This window comes from Arvicanthis niloticus, chromosome 27, assembly GCF_011762505.2.
Source record: "Arvicanthis niloticus isolate mArvNil1 chromosome 27, mArvNil1.pat.X, whole genome shotgun sequence".
Taxonomy (NCBI): Eukaryota; Metazoa; Chordata; class Mammalia; order Rodentia; family Muridae; genus Arvicanthis; species Arvicanthis niloticus.
Window position 1 is genome coordinate 4,140,496 of NC_133435.1, and position 13,707 is coordinate 4,154,202.

Consider the following 13,707-nt stretch of genomic DNA (forward strand, 5'->3'; position numbering starts at 1 on the left):
CTGGAATGGAGGCAAGGCTATGGAGACCAGGATCTGACTGGCAGACAGCCATATGGCAGAATGAATGGTCCTGAGCAGAGTGCGCTTGGTTTGAAGAGTTGGTCCTTAGAATCAACTCTTGTTGGTTTGTTAGTGGTGGGGGGAGAGGCAGGGGAAGCCTAGCCAGTTACAGAGGTGGGTTCTGGTCTGCAGAAGGGGAGCAGGGAGCTAACTCTCTTAGCCAGGCACTAAAGAGAGTTTAGGTTGGGAAGGAAGAGAGGACGTGGGGAGAGCCTAGTGAGTCAGAGAGGAGAGGCACAGAGACCACTAACCAGGCTCAGGGAAGGTTCTGGTCAGGACAGAAGACGAAGGAAGCAAGTGCTTCTGAGAAGGGGAAGAGCAAACAGCAAGCAGGGCTTGGTCTCACACAGCTGATTACGAGGTGACACTGTAGGATCTTGTAGGAGACATCAAGAGCCTATGCCTGGGGTCAGCACTTGTGTGGACAGCCAGTCAGTAAAGTCACATGGTCACTGTTGAAGCTACTCCAGGGAGACAGGCACTGTGTTTATGCTTAGCTGTGTTGTGGTAGCAGCTGACCAACCATTGGGGTAGCATGCCTGGGCATACCGGCAGAGGGCCCATTCCAGGTGTCTGTCGTGCTGACGTAAGCCACTTCTGTAAGTTGAATTTGTCAAGGTATTTTATCATAGCATCAGAAATGAACTAAAACAGACATGGAATTGCAGGTCTGAATAGCCATCTCCACAATGGCACACTGATGCACAGGCTCACACTATCTGAGGAACAGCAGTCTAAACTGGTGGTGCCCGTTCAGGGCTCTAAGCCAGACCAGAATCTTGCAAGATCCTGAAAAAAACCACATTCTTGGCATTAGCCCACAAGTGTGGGTGGAGCTCAGACCCCTGTGCTAATTGGACATGGGAGGCTGAGGGGGAGGATCAGAGCCAGGGTGTGACCCAGGATTGTCACTGGCTGCAGGAAATCTGGGAAGTGGACAGCTCTGCTCTTAGCCAGAGCTGTTCCTGGGCTCCTAAGATACAGTGAGTAGACAGAAGATACGGTCTTCACAGTGCATTGGCGTGTCAGGGTGTGTGTAAGCTGTGATAAGGAGGGTATAGAAGGGATGGCATCTGTTTAATTCCTTTCTGCCCCTGTGATAAAATACTGAGGAAAAGCTACGGGGAGAGGAAAGGATTTATGTGGTTCATGTCCAGGTCATAATCTGCACTGAGGAAGTGAGAGCAGGGAGTTAAGAGAGGCACCATGAAGGAACACTGCTTGCTGGCTTGCTCTCCGGTCCATGCTCAGGCTCATGCTTAACGCTTACTTGCACAACCTAGCACCAGCTGCACAGGTGCCCGAAATAGGGTGGTTGCTCCTACATCAATTAATAATCCTGAGAGCCCACCCACAAACACACCCCCAGGCCACTCTAAGCTAGGCAGTTCATTTGAGGCTCCCCCAGTCGGGTCTATCAAGCTGACAATCAGAGCTAATTAGGACAGACTCTAAGGGGCACTGGAGTGGAGAGTTGGTGGGACGAGAGACCCACAGAAGACAGGGCTAGGGTGGAGAGGCAAACAGAGAGCTGTCCTGTAAAGAGCAGGTTGTCCTATACGAATCAGCGTGTCAGTACAGTAGCATGAGCCAAATGCTTCCTGGGGTATGCTGGGGGCAGAGACCAAGAGGAAAGACATGGGTGTGGTGACATGGGTTGAATTTTGTCACCCAAAAGATGATGTTCTCATCTTAACCCTGGGTACCTTAGAGTATGACTTCAGTTGAACAGATCTATTATAGATAGTCAGTGAGTTATGAGGACCACTCTGGAGTTGATTGGTGTCCTCTTATGAGGAGAAAAATTGAACATAGACACACACAGAGGAGACACGATGTAGGAACGCTTGTGGGGAAGGTGGCCTGTCTCCCCAGGGCCTTTGGAGGGAGCATCTTGTCCTACAGAACAGTCAGAGAAAAGACTCATTGTCCACAGCCTTTGAGTGTGTGGGATTTGATTGTGACAGTCCCGGAAATGAGCAGGGCTTAGAATCAAGATGGTTCACCGTTTAAGAGCGTGTGTGCTGTCCTTTCCAGAGGACCTTAGTCTCTGAGGCTCTTAGTTCTAGCACCCATGTTAGGCAGCTCACAGCTGCCTATAGCTTCTGTTCTAGGGGATCTTTGACCTTTATAGCACCCACACATACTGGTACACACACTCACACATAGACATAATTAAAAATAAAGGACATCTAATATATATTTTTCCAAGATATTTCCCTAACTAGGGAAAGTAGCCCATGCCAAACAGGAACAAAGCTGTGGTTTTTGAATTGGGCACAGATCAGTAATCATAGCTGCTGTATCCCCACATGGAATGCTTTTCAGTTTTTCACATCTTAAAAATAAAATACAGAAATATACTTAAAGCTTAAAAAAGTAAGCATACTTTATAGTGGTACAGTTTGCATGTTAAATAGCAGTGTAATAGGATGTTCCTAGATAGTTTTAAATAGAAGAAATGGGAGAATTTTCAGATTACGAACCCCCTTTATTCAGAACAGCCTTTTAAAGTTACGTTTTAAAAGTGCGTCATTGTGGCAAATGTATCCAGTGATTAATCATGCTTAACTCCTGTTGTTCAGCTTACAGTTCTGTGCCTGTCCATCCACTGACCTCTGACCTCCCAACAAAGCTCAGTGTCCACTAACCTCCCGTTCCTCAGCTCTTGGCAGCCACCTAGCTTGTGTGTCCACCAGGCTTGGTTCTCAAGGGACTATGGGTACAGGATGTATGTAAGCATATCTCAGTTCAATGCCAGTTAAAACCGGGAGACTCAAATCCCCCCAAAGACATTCTTCAGGGTAATGTTTAAGTGACTGACACCGTGGACCCGGCATTGTCACTGGTTAATTGGCTAATTCTCCCCGTGGACTAGCCTTACCTTCTCTCATCCATCCTCCCCTGCTTCATTCGCAGCTGATGCTAAGAGCCGGTCTTTTTTTTTTTTTTTTTTTTTTTTTTTTTTTTTTTTTTTTTGCTGGGCATGTGAGTGCATCCAAGAGACCAGCAGGGGCCGCTCTAAGACTGCTTGAACTCTCTTCTCTAGTCTCATTCAGTGTGTCAGCAAAGATTAGTCAGGTTTCTCTGAAACAGAGCGCTTAAAAGAAAAAGGGAAAGAATAGAAAATACTTAACAATACGAGCAAATATTTCTCTAAAGCAGAGTCTTAGAGACTTAGTTGGAGGTTTCACTGGAAGCCTCTGGCATCACCTGGAATATGTACGTACAAACACGGGTCTGAGTGGGCACCACCAGTTTAGACTGCTGTTCCTCAGATAGTGTGAGCCTGTGCATCAGTGTGCCATTGTGGAGATGTATAATCAGACCTACAATTCTGTGTCTGTCTTGGTTTCATTTCTGTTGCTGTGATAAAACACCTTGACAAATTCAACTTATAGGAGAAGGGGCTTATGTCAGCTCCAGGTTATAGCTCTAGGTTATAGTCCATCACTATGGGGAAGTCAAGGCAACAGAACCTGAACTAGCCGGCCACATCACATCCTCGGACAAGGGCAGAGAGGAACGAATGCACACGTAGTCATTGCTTGCTTATGCCCAGCTTGATTTCTCCACTCAGTTTAGGACCACGCCCCAGCCCCACCCAGGGTTTCCCATAGCCACACCCTCAGGTCGGATCAGTGTACATGGTCCCTCACTGAGATTCTTCCTAGATGATTCTAGGTTGTGTCAAGTTGACAAAGCTAGCCATGATGAGGACTCTAGCAGCTTCAGGAGTAATAGAGACGTCCCACTGGTCTGAGGACCACAGCACTCCTCAAAAGGCAAAACTCAGGTCAGGTTGGTGTCACGGTTGTGACACCACATATTGTCAACCCAAAGCCAGCCTCTCTTCAAATATAGTTCTGTACCAGTAACCATTTACCAATTATCTACACAGTGTTCTCACAGTCCGGTGGCCAAAGGGAATGGCTGCAGTGGTAGCAGTGTGGCTCCCAACGTCTGGGCGTTTCACAGGAAAACTTTGTCTGGTCTACCGTCCTGAAGTGCTCTCAGACGAAGGCAGAGCACCACGGGGGAACATTTAGACCCAGGCAGAGCCTGGCCCCTTGCATGGTGCTCTGAATCTTCTGGCACCATCCTTCTTGCATGCAGACGTCCCGCTTGCTGTCTTCTCCAGGGCTCTGAGGTGCTACCCGTGTCTCAGATGGCAGCAGGCACAGAGCCTGGTTGTCTTTTCTCCGTGGCATCTTTTCTGTCTGCATTCTGAAAGCTGCTCAGGCCTCATTGCTGCCATTCTTTCCCCGTATTTGGAAACCGACTCTAAGTGAGGTTTTATCCGAGCATCCCACAGCAGGACTGATACCCTGCGTACCTTTGTCTTTCAATACGAGAAGCTTTTGCTTTGCCTGCTTCCTCCTTCCTGACCTTCTGAGCCTTCTGAGCCTTCCAGTTTTCACTCTCTGTCTGACCCTGATGTATCGCAGGGCCCCAGGCATGTCCTCTCTCTGGCTCCTCCCATTCTCCAGGGTGATCTCTGCTGTAGTACTCTGGGCTACAACTGTCTGTGTACTTTCAGGACCTGAACCAGAAGCCAGACTCTTCCTTTCCTCTGACCTGTTACTGCCTATCTCCACCAGGCTCTTCTTGACTGGAGGCAGCTCGTGCCAGCCTCTCACCTTAGATCTGCCTCTGTGCGTCCTCTATACAGAGGCTTTGTTGTTTTGCCAAGGTGTTTTTGATCATGTTCTCTACCGGTGTTTTCCTGCTGGGTAAAAGAGCCGGGGTCTTTTATAGTTCCATTGCTGACTAACATTTTGTGTTTCCCAGAGCCTCTGTTAAAAGCTATCACAGATCAGAACAAACTCCACAGCAGGGATTTATTCTCTCCTTGATCCATAGACTAACTCTAAGGGGAGGTGCTGACAGAGATTAGAGGGGATGGTAGACAGAGGCCTCCAATCTCTGCCTTCATCTCATCAGGCTCCCTCACGTGGTCTGTCTTTACTTGCCATCAGTTTTTGGGCTATTCCTATGTTATATGGCTGTATTTGCTGAGACCATTTAAAACACTATCAGACTCAAGTTTCTTGGGGGTTTGGTTGTTTTTAATTTAGTTACTTTATGTGTGTTTTGCCTTCATGCATGTCTGTGCACCATGTGCTCTGATCTCTGATTTCTGTTAGGCTATGTAGTCTTTTGGAAGGTGCTGGTACTTGAACCATTGTGTGTGTGTGTGTGTGTCTGTGTGTGTGTGGGGGTGCATCCTGTGCACTGCCTGGCACAGATGCCCAGGAGTATTTTCCTGTTCACATCCTCATTCACATTTGGTGCTGTAAGGCAAGGGTCTTATCCCTTGGGGAGCGTTGTTTAGCTGCTTGCCTGGATTTTTGTCTAAGATGAGGAAAGAGTTGGACCACAGAGGGAGGTTGTTCTGGATTCCCACCATCTCCTTTCACACAGAGGTCATGTAACCACAGCCTTAAAGTACGAAGGCTCCAAGGTGCAGACGAACAACTGCTTGGCTTTCCGTGAAGCGTCTCACTGTCTTGGGAAGAGCACATTGCTGGCCACCTGGACATTGTACTAAGGGGTGCATTCAGAGCCTTGAGTGATGTGCACCCCAGATCCAGCATAGAGCAGGCAGCACTGATGGCAAAGCTTTCTCCTCAGACACCTTGGCTATTCTTAATTTGGTGAAAGGATTGTGAAGGCTGTAATTTAATGCTTTTTGGATTTGTATTTCAGTTGAATTGAGTTGACTGCCTTGTTGAAGTGTGCAGAATGGTTTCTGTCTTGTTGATGGGGGTCAGAATTTAAGTCTAGGGAAAACCAGCAAACAAGGCATTACATTCATATACATTCCTGCAGAGGTAACCAGAGTATAAGGACATTTAGGAAAACTACTAACATTCTCCATGTAACACCTTTAAACATTCATTCTCTAATTACAGTGAATTGTGCTCTGCTGCCCACTGGGCTAGATGCCACACTCCTGGGGTGTGTTAAACAGACTGTACACTTGTTACTTTAGGGGGGAAACTTGAGGTAAGTACCATTATTCAAATAACCTCAAAACAAGCAGGACTCATAAAAATATTTCAGAAGCCCAAGTCAGAAATATTTCTGCCACAGGGCCAGAGAGATGGCTTAGAGGTGAAGAGCCCTGGCTGTTCTTCCAGAGGTCCTGAGTTCAATTCCCAGCAACCACACAGTGGCTCATAACCATTTATGATGAGATCTGGTGCCCTCTTCTGGCCTGCGTGCATAGATGCAGGCAGGGTGCCGTATACATAATAAATAAACAAACCCTTTTAGAAAGGGGAGGCAGGGCACTGACTGGGATTTCTGCCACCTACGGTTTCCAGAGAAAGTGCTTGGCTGTCTCAGTGCTGGAAACCACATGGGCTTCAGTTCATTTTTATGATAGTCAGTGACTAAACCTGACAAGGATGGAGTGAACACAGCCAACTGTAAACTAAACCACTCCTAGTGTAGTTCAGCGATGTCCAGCCTGCAGTGTGCCCCGTTGTGTGTCAGTGCCTTGCAGATCAGGCTAACGTTGAAAGCTGTCTTGTGCGAATCCCAAAGTATAGCCAAGTGGAGGTTGATGCAGAATTTGGGGCCATTTGGGTTTCCTTCTCTGTTTTTTCTGCATTGGGAATTCTCAGGAAGAACTCACAGGAGCTTCAGGATGTCTGTGAACAGATGATTCCCTATTTACCCTTAACTTCTAGAGGTTAACCTTGAAACTCACGTGTAAGAGACATTGGGCAAGGGCTTTGCTACCCAAGGAACTCACATTCTCTCTGAATGGACTGTGGTTCTCTCATCTCTGCCTTAGAACTGTAATAGCTATCAAACCATTGGACCCTGTTTCAGGGTTACCAACAAAAGCACATGTAAGTTGGGTTTTTCATACCTTGTTAGCTATATCAGCACAACCCATTTCTTTTGTAAGCCTATATGTGTTGCTTCATGCATTTAAAGACAGAAACAAGGGAAACATTATTTCCATGAAAACCCAGCACAGCCCAAGGAGTTTTGACAAAGCCAAGAGAACCATGAAGCCACAGCAGCTGCAGGGGTGATGGGTACCTGGGGCCGGGTCTTAGAGCAGGACGGAGAGTGCTATGAAAAACTTGTGAGATCCAAGCCAAAGCCTGAGATTTTATACTTCATAGTAATGTGTCAGTTACACGTATGCTGTAGAAGTGGAAGGTGTTCTCAGTGGAAAGAGGCAGAGAGCTAGGAATGAGCCTCAGTCTCCGACTGCAGACACAGTTCAGGGCTGGCGCAGGTCCTTCAGTCTCTGACTGCAAGTACAGTTCAGGGCTGGTGCAGGTCCTGCCTGCTCCTATGTGTGTTCAAGGAGAGGATATTGTGTTCAGTCAGAATGACCCTGGTGTCACTACAGTGAACTGTAAAACTAGGACAGTGTCATGAAATGCTGCGTAGGCGGGTAGAGTTGTAGCTTGGAGGGTCATGGTGTAACTGGGTCACTTGCCACCTTTGTGATCTGGAGCCAGAAACCACTCCCAGCTTCCCCTCCCTTGTTCAGACAGGAGTGATCCTCACAGGCCTATGGGTAGATAGAAGGACTAAAAGGAGGAGGCCCTATTGTTGGTATTTCCTGGTGATCTCCAGTGCTTTTGATAGGCCAGGCAGCAGCCATGTTTAGCTTCTTTTCCTGAGCGATCTAGTTTCAGCTTCATGATGCCTGTATCACATGGCCACCTCAAAGAGGGAAACTGAGGATCAAAGGCTCCATAACCTCACTGGATAAACCACAAGGTGGGGCTTCAGTGGAGCTCAGTGCTGTGATCTTCCCGGGCTTCTAGTTGAACTAGTACCAGATCACCTTTACTGAGTCCCCTCTGGCCTGCTCTGTGTGTCCACCAATCCTGGTACCTCACTGAGATTGTTACTGTGCTGAGGTGTCTCTGCACAGGACACTATCCAACTGTAGAGTGACTCACAAATCCTGGCTTCCGTGGTCTGGTAATTATCCTGTAAAGCAGCTGGAATAAGCATCTAAAAGCTGCAGGATGTGAGGGAGGGAGGGACCCTCGCCGCTGACAAGAACAAATGAGAGGAAATAACCAGCGCAGGCCACTGTGACATCTACCTGTTCCTTAATTAGGGCTCTGATGAGGAACCATTCTGCAGGATAGGAGAGCGTACTTATTTTCTTTTCTGTGATTAGAAGGAAATACTATTTGTCTCCGTGTAGTCACCACTCCCAGTTAATGTGTATTGAATGGAAAGGGGTCAGATATATACACAAGCATTAATCGACAGACAACAAGCTGGTGTCCCTGAGTGATGTGGGAGTGCTCATTTGTCCCTGAAATGCAGACAAGAGCAGTTCCTGGCAGAGTCAGGGAAGCTGACGGTGGCTTGTCCTTGCTGCTCTGAGAGGCGGTGCTCACCATGACTGGCTCTTGCTTTTCAGTTCTTCCCCTACATCCTCCTGCTGTTTGCCATACTCCTGTACCTGCCTGCACTGTTCTGGCGCTTCGCAGCGGCACCACACCTCTGCTCGGATCTGAAGTTTATCATGGAGGAACTTGACAAAGTCTATAACCGCGCCATCAAGGCTGCCAAGAGCGCTCGAGATTTGGACCTGAGAGACGGACCTGGGCCCCCAGGAGTGACCGAGAATGTGGGGCAGAGGTAACCCCATGGCCACCCTAGGATCAGTTCCCTGCCCCCCCGCCTTTTTTTTTCCTGCTATGTTGGCCAGGGTGCTGAGTGCCAAGAGTGGGAAGGGGGTAAGTAGGGTTTCAATCATCAAGTGACAGGACTCTCACTTGATCTCAGTGTCCTCAGGTCAGTGTCCTTTTCCTGTCCAGTCTCACCTGTAGTATAATAGGAAGGCACAGAGGATTCTGAGGCAGCCAAGCCTGTAAAAAGGATGAGAGAGATGGACCCAATGGATACAGGTCTTGTCTGCCTTCCCTCTCACATTCTTCCTCAGGTCCTGTCAGTGCTAGTAGTAACAACAGTAGCAACCGCTGTCTTATTTCTAAAAATACCTGTTAGATTTCTGTCTTGGGATTTCTGTTGCTGTGGTAAAACTCCATGACTGAAAGCAGCTCAAAGGAGAAAGATTTATTTTGGCTCACAGTTCACCATTACAGTCCATTATTGAAGGAAACCATGGCAAGAACTATGAGAGCCCGCGACACTAACTCTGCCATTTGGGCCCCACCAAGTGTCCTCTGCCCTCCCTGGTAGACATGTATGTGTTCTAGGTGGGCCGAAAATTTCTTTATTTTTCATGTTAGTGGGGAATTGTTTAAAAAACAATAGTAAGCCAGCATCTGCTTGCCCCGTTTTCTTTTGATAATGGACTATAATGGTGAACTGTTAGCTAAAATAAATCCTTCCCCTTCAGGGTGCTTTGGGTCATGGAGTTTTATCACAGCAGTGGGAACAGGACAAGCAGGACGGGTACCTGGAGGCGGGATCTGATGCCCAGGCCATGGGGAAGTGCAGCTTACTGCCTTGCTCTTAAATTGTGGTTCAGCCTGCTTCCTTACAGCACCAAGGATGGCCAGTCCAGGGATGGCACTGCCCACAGTGACCGGGACCCCCCACAATAGTCATCAGTCCAGAAAATGCAGCACAGGCCTGTCCACAGGCCAGCCTGGTGGGAGCCTTCTCCCTGTCCACGGGTCAGCCTGGTGGGAGCCTTCTCCCTGTCCACGGGCCAGCCTGGTGGGAGCCTTCTCCCTGTCCACGGGCCAGCCTGGTGGGAGCCTTCTCCCTGTCCACGGGCCAGCCTGGTGGGAGCCTTCTCCCTGTCCACGGGCCAGCCTGGTGGGAGCCTTCTCTCAGTTGAGGTTCCCTCTTATAAAAACGACTCTAGCTTGTGTCAAAGGTGACATAAAATTAGCTGTCACAATTCCAGACACTGAGTTTGAGTACAGCATTATGAAGTAAATGCATTTATTTGCCTCTTTCTGTCACCCTTTTATTTCTAGATAATAGATAAACACTGTTCTGTATGGTCTCTTGTGAGCAAATCAGTGACCTGAACTATGCCATTTGGGTCTCTGAGTGTCCTCCACCCTCCCTGGTAGATGTGTGTGTTCTAGACGGGTTGGAAATGTCTTTACTGTTTTTCATGCTTAGTGGGAGATTGGCCGTTTAAAAACAATTACTAGACCACCAGCTGCTCTTCTGGATCTGACAGATTTATTTAACATTGACCCGTGGGTACGAGGCATTACCCTAAAGATTATTAAGTATTAACTCATATTTAATCAAGCAGACTGTCTTTAAAATATTAAAAGGGGGCCTGGAGAGATGAGTTAGCAGCTAAGGGCACTTGCTGCTCTTGCAGAGGCCAGAGTGTTGGTTTCAGGGGATCTGACATCCTCTTCTGGCTTCCAAGGGCACCGAACACATGCAGGCAAAGCACTTGTATACAATTTAAGTATTTAAAACATTTAAAGGAAAAAGGGGTTTTGTTTGTTTGTCTTTTTTTTTTTTTGAGAGAGGGTTTCTCTATGTAGCCCTGGCTGTCCTCTATAGTCACTCTGTAGACCAGGCTGGCCTCAAACCCAGAGATCCTTCTGCCTCTGCCTCCCAAGTGCTGGGATTAAAGGCATGTACCACTACTGCCCAATGAAAAAAAGGTTTTTAAGCATGGTTTTATTCCCTAGCACTCAGATGAAGTTATAGTTAATGTGTTTGAAATTTTCAGTGTGACCATGTTGAATGTGTCTATGCCTTTCACTTTTGACGAGACTGGCAAGAATCTTATCATTATTTTTATTTGCTTTGTCTTCTAGTCTGTGGGAGATATCTGAAAGCCACTTCAAGTACCCAATTGTGGAGCAGTACTTGAAGACAAAGAAGAACTCTAGTCACTTAATCATGAAATACATTGGCTGCCGGCTGGTGACATTTGCGGTTATACTGCTGGCTTGTATCTACCTGAGCTATTACTTCAGCCTCTCCTCGCTCTCCGACGAGTTTCTGTGCAGCATCAAGTCAGGCGTCCTGAGAAACGACAGCACCATTCCCGATCGCTTCCAGTGCAAGCTCATCGCCGTCGGCATCTTCCAGCTGCTCAGCTTCATAAACCTCATTGTGTACGCTCTGCTGGTTCCCGTGGTCATCTACACATTCTTCATCCCGTTCCGGCAGAAGACAGACGTTCTCAAAGTGTATGAGATCCTGCCCACCTTCGATGTTCTACATTTCAAGTCTGAAGGCTACAACGACTTGAGCCTCTACAACCTTTTTCTGGAAGAGAACATAAGTGAGCTCAAATCGTACAAGTGTCTTAAGGTGCTGGAGAACATTAAAAGCAATGGGCAGGGCATCGACCCCATGTTACTTCTGACAAACCTGGGCATGATTAAGATGGACATCATTGATGGGAAAATTCCCATGTCCCTACAGAGCAAGGGAGAGGACCAGGGCAGCCAGAGAGTGGAGTTCAAAGGTAGGGTTGACTCTCTGGACGGGCATACCTTTTTAGCCGTCTGAGTAGTCTTTGCCCTGTCTGGCACTTAAACCCTTGCCCCAGTGTTATCCTTGGGGAGCCCAAGATTGCAAGGATACAGGAACAAATTGGTGTTACACCTTTTCCAAAGAAGGCTGTTCTCTTCTCCCTGTCTTCCTCTCAGCCTGGTCTGGTTGCTCTTGTCTGTGTTGTGTGCAGTCTCACGCTCCGCCTCTGTTTCTCTTCTTTGTCTTGTCTTCCTGTCTGGACCTCTGGTCTCTTTGTCCTTCTCTGTTATTTGTTCTTTGGCAATCTCATTCATGCCTACAGTGTATCTTGATCATACCTAGAGTCCCCTGTATGTGTGTACCCCCCAGATTTCCCATTCCCACCTTCATACAGTCTTTATGTTCTGTGACCCACGGAGTCACACAAGCCTGTCTTGTGTAGCTGAGCTGTACTGAGTTCATGAGCCAGGCCATGTCCTGTTCAGAAGCCAGCCTTTGACCCCTTGGCCCCTGGCTCTCACATCATTTCCTCTTGATGGACGTTTCCTGAGCCTTGACTTAGGGGCCGGGGGTTGGGATAAGGTCCCACTTAAGGCCAAGCACTCCAGCCACCGTTTCACTTGCTCTCGGCACTTGGAAGGTTGTGAGGGTCTGCATTGACGGCTGGCCCCTGCAGGAGGGTTCTCTGGCTGAGGGCAGCACCGATCTATGAGCACAGACGTATTTAGAAAGGACTTCGACCACGTGTCCATGTAGCAAACTAACAGTACAGAGAACCTGGGATTTCTTGAGCTGTGGGCTTTAGCCCATGTTTACAGTACATGTGGATCTCCTCCAGTGGAGCAGGCCTCGTATGCGCCCAAGAGAGGAAGTACTTACTCCCCAAGTCACTCTCTGACCCTCTTGCTTAAAAGAGGGAGTTTCTGACTTCTCACCCAACTTCCAGACTTTAGACTATGGTAGACTTTACCGTGGCAGCCGTGGTAAAGGATGTGCATGAGAAGTCCCCTCACGGTGGGTTAACACCAGTGCTTCCTACTCTTCCTCCCTTATAAATAATGCTTTTAATTTTGACAGATTTGGAGCTGAACAGTGAGACTGCAGCAAACAGTGAGGAGAAGAACTCTCGCCAGAGGCTTCTGAACTCATCCTGCTAATGGTTTAATTCTTGAATTTCAAGCCTGTGACTTCTGTGGCTGATGCACCCTGTTGGATCCGTAGCTAGTTCGCTGTAGATGTTTTGGTATTGTAGTGTGTGTCCTCTGATAGACATAATGGCAGCAGCGTCATGGAAGAATAGATTAGGGACGTCCTACAAGACAAAATTGAAATGAGTAAGTGTGCTTTGTGTAAAGTCCTCCCTGAAGGGCTGTCAAGAGCACAGAGCCTTCTAGAGCCTCAGAGAAGCACCGTTCTGGACTGGCAGTGCTGGGAGACCCGGAGCTTCTAGAGAGTAAGCACTTTGGAGGATGCTTTGTTGTTTGAGATAATAATAAACATGACAGGATGTAATTTAATAATGCCCTCTGTGTGCCCTTACTGACTGTTGAACAAGAAAAGCATTCACTGGCCTACCAGGGAAGCCGGCCTGTGTGTGACAGTGGCCTAAGTTGGGTGTGGCCTGTGTCTTGGCTCCTGGATAGACAAGCTGTCCTGTTATTTACCAGCCACAGCTAATTGTTGTCCTGTAAACACCGCTCACTGCCCTTTGACCTCTGTAGGACAGCAGCCTGAGGCAGTGCCGAGTGAAGGCAGTGCCGAGTGAACCCAGCGCCACTGAACCCAGCTAAGGAGATGAGTCATGCCGTGGTGACTCTCCGAAGGAAGGCTTCAGAAACCTTCCCAGTGGGAAACCTGAGTTTAGAGGTTATTGATAGATGTCAAGGTATCGGAGACAGGAGAACAGGATTTTACTGAAGCACATAAAGAGAACACAGCAAGAGACACTTTGTCTAGTGAGAGCAGAACACAGAACTGATACAACAGTGACCTTGGCCATTTGTTTAAAATCAGATTGTTTAAATTTAAAATTTAAACAACTTTTAAAATTGCACATTAATTTATGTAATTGAAGTCATTTGAGAAGAACATTTCAGTCCTGATAGGATTTCAGAGTAAGTTGTAGCAGATTCTGGCATTGCTTTGTAAACAGTTTTATTTTGTGACACGGTCCCCTCCATCAGACTCTCATCAGTCTTCCCTCAACTCAGTGCCCCA

At 47.6% G+C, this 13,707-nt stretch overlaps 1 protein-coding gene across 1 annotated transcript in view; it reads left to right on the forward strand.

Moving 5' to 3' along the window:
* Window positions 1-13,010, forward strand: part of Panx1 (pannexin 1) — a 33,917-nt gene extending 20,907 nt beyond the window's left edge. The window contains exons 3-5 of the mRNA XM_076926031.1: window positions 8,477-8,697; window positions 10,824-11,482; window positions 12,568-13,010. Coding sequence (XP_076782146.1) covers window positions 8,477-8,697; window positions 10,824-11,482; window positions 12,568-12,647 — 960 coding nt within the window. The 3' untranslated portion in view covers window positions 12,648-13,010. The remainder of the gene's footprint in view (window positions 1-8,476; window positions 8,698-10,823; window positions 11,483-12,567) is intronic.
* The last annotated feature ends 697 nt before the right edge of the window (window positions 13,011-13,707 follow it).